The 6,000-nt window shown below is 44.1% G+C and overlaps 1 protein-coding gene across 1 annotated transcript in view; it reads left to right on the plus strand.

Moving 5' to 3' along the window:
* Positions 1-4,764, plus strand: part of TFEB (transcription factor EB) — a 75,759-nt gene extending 70,995 nt beyond the window's left edge. Inside the window, exons 8-9 of the mRNA XM_069756350.1 lie at positions 1,729-1,879; positions 1,959-4,764. Of these exons, the coding sequence (XP_069612451.1) occupies positions 1,729-1,879; positions 1,959-2,333 (526 nt within the window). The 3' untranslated portion in view covers positions 2,334-4,764. The remainder of the gene's footprint in view (positions 1-1,728; positions 1,880-1,958) is intronic.
* The last annotated feature ends 1,236 nt before the right edge of the window (positions 4,765-6,000 follow it).

Here is a 6,000-nt window from a genome sequence, read left to right on the forward strand (position 1 = left end):
AGTGCGGCGATCTCCTTTACACAGCTCCCTGCAGTGCGGTAATCTTCTATACACAGCTCCCTGCAGTGCGGTAATCTTCCATACACAGCTCCCTGCAGTGCGGTAATCTTCTATACACAGCTCCCTGCAGTGCGGTAATCTTCTATACACAGCTCCCTGCAGTGCGGTAATCTTCTATACACTGCTCCCTGCAGTGCGGTGATCTCCTTTACACAGCTCCCTGCAGTGCGGTAATCTTCTATACACAGGTCCCTGCAGTGCGGCGATCTCCTTTACACAGCTCCCTGCAGTGCGGTAATCTTCTATACACTGCTCCCTGCAGTGCGGCGATCTCCTTTACACAGCTCCCTGCAGTGCGGTAATCTTCTATACACAGCTCCCTGCAGTGCGGTAATCTTCCATACACAGCTCCCTGCAGTGCGGTAATCTTCTATACACAGCTCCCTGCAGTGCGGTAATCTTCTATACACAGGTCCCTGCAGTGCGGTAATCTTCTATACACAGGTCCCTGCAGTGCGGTAATCTTCCATACACAGCTCCCTGCAGTGCGGTAATCTTCTATACACTGCTCCCTGCAGTGCGGTGATCTCCTTTACGCAGCTCCCTGCAGTGCGGTGATCTCCTTTACACAGCTCCCTGCAGTGCAGTAATCTTCTATACACAGCTCCCTGCAGTGCGGTGATCTCCTTTACACAGCTCCCTGCAGTGCGGTAATCTTCTATACACTGCTCCCTGCAGTGCGGTGATCTCCTTTACACAGCTCCCTGCAGTGCGGTAATCTTCTATACACAGGTCCCTGCAGTGCGGCGATCTCCTTTACACAGCTCCCTGCAGTGCGGTAATCTTCTATACACAGCTCCCTGCAGTGCGGTAATCTTCTATACACTGCTCCCTGCAGTGCGGTAATCTTCTATACACTGCTCCCTGCAGTGCGGCGATCTCCTTTACACAGCTCCCTGCAGTGCGGTAATCTTCTATACACTGCTCCCTGCAGTGCGGCGATCTCCTTTACACAGCTCCCTGCAGTGCGGTGATCTCCTTTACACAGCTCCCTGCAGTGCGGTAATCTTCTATACACTGCTCCCTGCAGTGCGGTAATCTTCTATACACAGGTCCCTGCAGTGCGGCGATCTCCTTTACACAGCTCCCTGCAGTGCGGTAATCTTCTATACACAGGTCCCTGCAGTGCGGTAATCTTCCATACACAGCTCCCTGCAGTGCGGTAATCTTCTATACACAGCTCCCTGCAGTGCGGTAATCTTCTATACACAGGTCCCTGCAGTGCGGTAATCTTCTATACACAGGTCCCTGCAGTGCGGTAATCTTCCATACACAGCTCCCTGCAGTGCGGTAATCTTCTATACACAGCTCCCTGCAGTGCGGCGATCTCCTTTACACAGCTCCCTGCAGTGCGGTAATCTTCTATACACTGCTCCCTGCAGTGCGGTGATCTCCTTTACGCAGCTCCCTGCAGTGCGGTGATCTCCTTTACACAGCTCCCTGCAGTGCGGTGATCTCCTTTACGCAGCTCCCTGCAGTGCGGCGATCTCCTTTACACAGCTCCCTGCAGTGCGGTGATCTTCTTATATTGTAAAGCCCATATACTTTTGTAATCCAAAACCTATTCAAGATGACATATGTCCAGTTTAAACAAATTCTTGTTATGAGTTTATATGCTTTGAAGAAAGCAACATGTTGGCCATAACATAGCCGTTCTGTTGTTCTCAGCAGTGATACCCGCTGGAATAAAGGCACCATCCTCAAGGCGTCAGTGGACTACATCAAGCACATGCAGAAAGAGCAAAATCGGAGCCGTGAACTGGAATCCCACTCAAAACACCTGGAACAAACAAATAAGCAGCTGTGGCTTCGGGTCCAGGTGACGTTGTCTGCCGTAGACAGGCTTCTAGCCATATTCGGCGAAAGTGGCTCTTATTAAAATTTCCTCTGTCTTTCAGGAACTTGAATTGCAGGCCCAGGCACACGGCATTCCAACTATTTCCCCTCAAAGCATGAACACCACTGAGGCAGTCAAGCAGGAACCCGAAGCAATGCCGCCTCTTCAGCGCCAACTTCCAGTCCCACAGCAGGGACCATACCAACAGCAAATGGACTTTTCGTCAGGGCTTGCTTTCCCAGACAGTGTCTGTGCAGATACTTCTTTTCCTGCTCTCTCGAGGACAGAGCTAGACCTCATGCTAATGGAGGACACTATGTTAAGTTCTGATCCCATGATGACCTGTGACCCTCTCCTCTCAACCCTCTCTCCTGGTACGTCAAAGGCCAGTAGCCGAAGAAGCAGCTTCAGCATTGATGAGGTGGATGGCCTGTGACATTATAATCTAGGAGTGAATAACCTATGCTACCCTGTAGCTTAAATGGACTGTAACTTAACTCTACCTAAACACAATTTTCCAAAATCACACTGCCTTATTTATGGGACAGTTTTTAGCCGAAAAGTCACAACTGGTAAATGATATGCATGGCCATTTGGTGCAGATATACGCAAACTGTGCTCGTAATCATACAAAAACGATGGCCTTGATGGTTTCTTCTTGGTTGAATAAGTGTTTTTAAAGTTATTTGGAGAACCCGCTTTGGCCTCTCTACACATCTTCATGATGTTGCCGGACTACCTAAGAAGTGCCCAGTGCCGTATGGATCACGTCCATCAGCGTGTATCAAAGTGACGTTATTTTACAGAAGCCACGGATGTATCACTGCCTCTGTCTTTTCTGACATATGTGCAAGAAATATTTGCCAAGAAACCAAAGTGCCTTTACATGTCGGGCGGAGGAGGACCCATGTGCTTATATGCTGATCAGAATGAGCGTGGTTATGATATTAGTGTAAAAATGGGCTTGTAATTTCTAAATTAAAGGGAGTATGTCACCAGGTTTTTGCTATACCATATGAGATCAGCATGATGTAAGAACAGAGACCTGGATGGTAGTGATGTATTACTTACCCGGCTGCTTACTGTCCTTTAAACAAAAAAAAAATCCCTGCTTTATCTGCTGCCGTTCTAACAGTTTTCTGAATGTTGAGCTCTGTATAACCCCGTCCACATCAATGATTGGCAGCTTTAACCCATGTATAGTGTAGATAGAGCCAATCAATGGTGGGGTTCTACAGAGCTCATGACTATACATGACCGCAGACCAGCTAGTCTTCTAGTGATTATCTCCTGCTGACAAATCAGTGATTTTAACAAAACTACAGCCGGCAGCCAAGTAAGTGACACATCGCTGGAATTGGGATCTCTGTCTCTACATTATGCTACTTTTAGATTGGGTGGCAAAAACCTGATGAGATTCCCTTTAAGAACTATTTGGCTTGGTTTGCGATTGTGGAGAGAACAGCGATTACAGTTATGTTATGCTGTATAGGTCACCATGAGAATGGAAGTGTGTGTGTGTTTTTGTTTGTCCGGTCTTTGCTTGTTCACAAGATTACTAGAATCTTTCTTTTGCCAAGGTCTGTAATGATTTATTATATGAGGCCTTTTATTACAAATGCCCTTTTTTCATGGCCACTTTTGTATTCTTACTAGCTGATTACTATCTGCTAGGATTGTGAACTGCTCAGGGTTACAGGTGCCTTCATGTTTCTGCCTGACCGTAATGCTCTCAGGACATTTGCCTTCACGGGTTTGCTAAATTATTTTCAGGCATCCAAGTGGGAGGGCAGCCTCTGAGTGCCATATTGGTGGCCATACAAGTGATATCCGGAGGTGGCGTATTCCGCGCTCCCCATTAAGCACAGCAGATGGTGATGTGTAAGTTGGGGTTGAGGAGTAGCTGTCAGACAAACATGGTGTTTGCCCACTTGTTGTGTTTTTTTTTTTTTTTTATAACATAGCGATAATGAAACACTGCCTGTATGTACATAACTGGTCATCTCTGCAGAAAATGAGAAAATCACTGCCTCGCATGGAATAATACAAGTCCTGCTGAGGGCAGATTTAGCTACTGGATCAGAACTTTGATTTGGGGTTTTGATGCCGTAAACGTTTCTTCTAGTTTAGATGTTGCAGAATCAGAAACCCATTTTGGCCACCAAACTGCATCTTTGACATCTGGAGGTAATGTTCACCTAAGATAAGGGAATCGGGCTTCTGCCTCAGGGGGTTTTCTGGATCTGCACTGTCGGATAGTTAGTCCTTACCACTGCCGCCTCATCATTTTATGGTGGGCCTTCTTACAATGCAATTTAGCACAATCTCTGATGTCTAGGGTGCAATCCTGTATGGTTTTACTTTAGCGGTGTCACAATTCTTTTACTAAAAAACTTTCCTCTGGCCACGTTTGTAAGGTTTTGCCTGATTTTTACCCACTGTAGATGGTGTCCATGTGCAGGCAAATGCACAACTACTGTACATCTTCTGGTAATGTCCCATGCCAGCTCTTGCCCATTTGTGCTCTTGGTCAATAAATGCAATATATTGTTTAATACATTAATATTGGTAATTCATAGGGAAAGCAGTCTTCCAGACTTTACTGTCATCATCTTGGTGCCCACTGTTGGTGATAGAATTAATCTTTATTCGAGTACCCCTACTCCTTGACCGAGGGTTGCTTTTCCTGGATATTCTGCACTGTAAATCTGTTCGTGTGTGCCTCTATTCACACTGCTGCTTGTTGTGTGCATCTATTCACAATGCCGCTTTATAATCTGTTTTAATCTTGTAATTTTTCCCCCCCATTACCTTTTTATCAAAAGCCACCAGAGGGTGCTGCTTGTATTAAAGAAATACTGAAGAAAGCAAGTTTATTTATTCTGTGTCAACATGACTGCATGTGTTTCAGTGATATATGCACAGTTGAAAACAGAAGTTTACATACTCTATATGAAAACACACATATGCATGTTCTTCTCAATATCTGACATGAAATCAGAATAAACCTTTCCAATTTTAGGTCAATTAGGATCACCATAATTATTAATATTTGCCAAATGCCAGAATGAGAGAGAGAGAATTTTTTACGACATTTTTATTACTTACTGCAAAGTCAAAAGTTTACATACACTAATATTACTATGCCTTTAAACAATTCTGGACTGCCCATATTATGATGTCATGTGTTTGGAAGCTTCCGATAGTTTGTTTTTTTTTGGCACCATCAGAGTTAGAGACACACCGGTAGATGTATTTTAATGCACACCTGAAACACACTGCTTCTTTGTGCAGCATCATGGGAAAATCTCAAAAAATCAGCCAAGATATCAGGAAGAGAATTGTGGACTTGCACAAGTCTGGCTCATTCTTGGGTACAATTTCAAGATACCTGAAGGTGCCTCGTTCATCTGTACAAACAATTATACGCAAGTACAAACAAGATGGGAATGTCCAGCCATCATACCGCTCAGGAAGGAGATGGGTTCTGTGTCCCAGAGATGGACATGCTTTGGTGTGACAAGTGTAAAGGCATGTGTGAACAAGGCGACCTACAAACCTGGATCAGTTACACCAGTTTTTGTCAGGAGGAATGGGCCCAGATTCCAACCAACTATTGTGAGAGGCTTGTGGAAGGATATCCCAAATGTTTTACCCAAGTCATTCAATGTAAGGACAATGGTGCTAAATACTAATAAAATGTGTGTAAACTTTTGACTTTGCAGTAAGTAATAAAAATGCCTTAAAACATTTTCTCTCTCTCATATTCTGGCATTTGGCAAAGATTAATAATTATGGTGATCCTAATTGACCTAAAACGGGAAAGGTTTATTCTGATTTCATGTCAGATATTGAGAAAGACCTGCATATGTGTCTTTTTATATAGTGTATGTAAACTTCTGATTTCACCTGTACATGAATTTGTTTTTTAATCTGTAGGGTAATATGAAACATGGTGTTTTAAAGGGATTATCAGCTTAAAATTTTTTTTTTTTTTTTTCGCTCATGTGAATATATGGAACTTACCTATATACTTTCTGAAGGTGTCTCTATCATCAGATATGAACAATAGTTCCTGCATATCCAGTCGATTTTTGATCTAC

This window comes from Ranitomeya imitator, chromosome 3 (assembly GCF_032444005.1).
Source record: "Ranitomeya imitator isolate aRanImi1 chromosome 3, aRanImi1.pri, whole genome shotgun sequence".
NCBI lineage: Eukaryota > Metazoa > Chordata > Amphibia > Anura > Dendrobatidae > Ranitomeya > Ranitomeya imitator.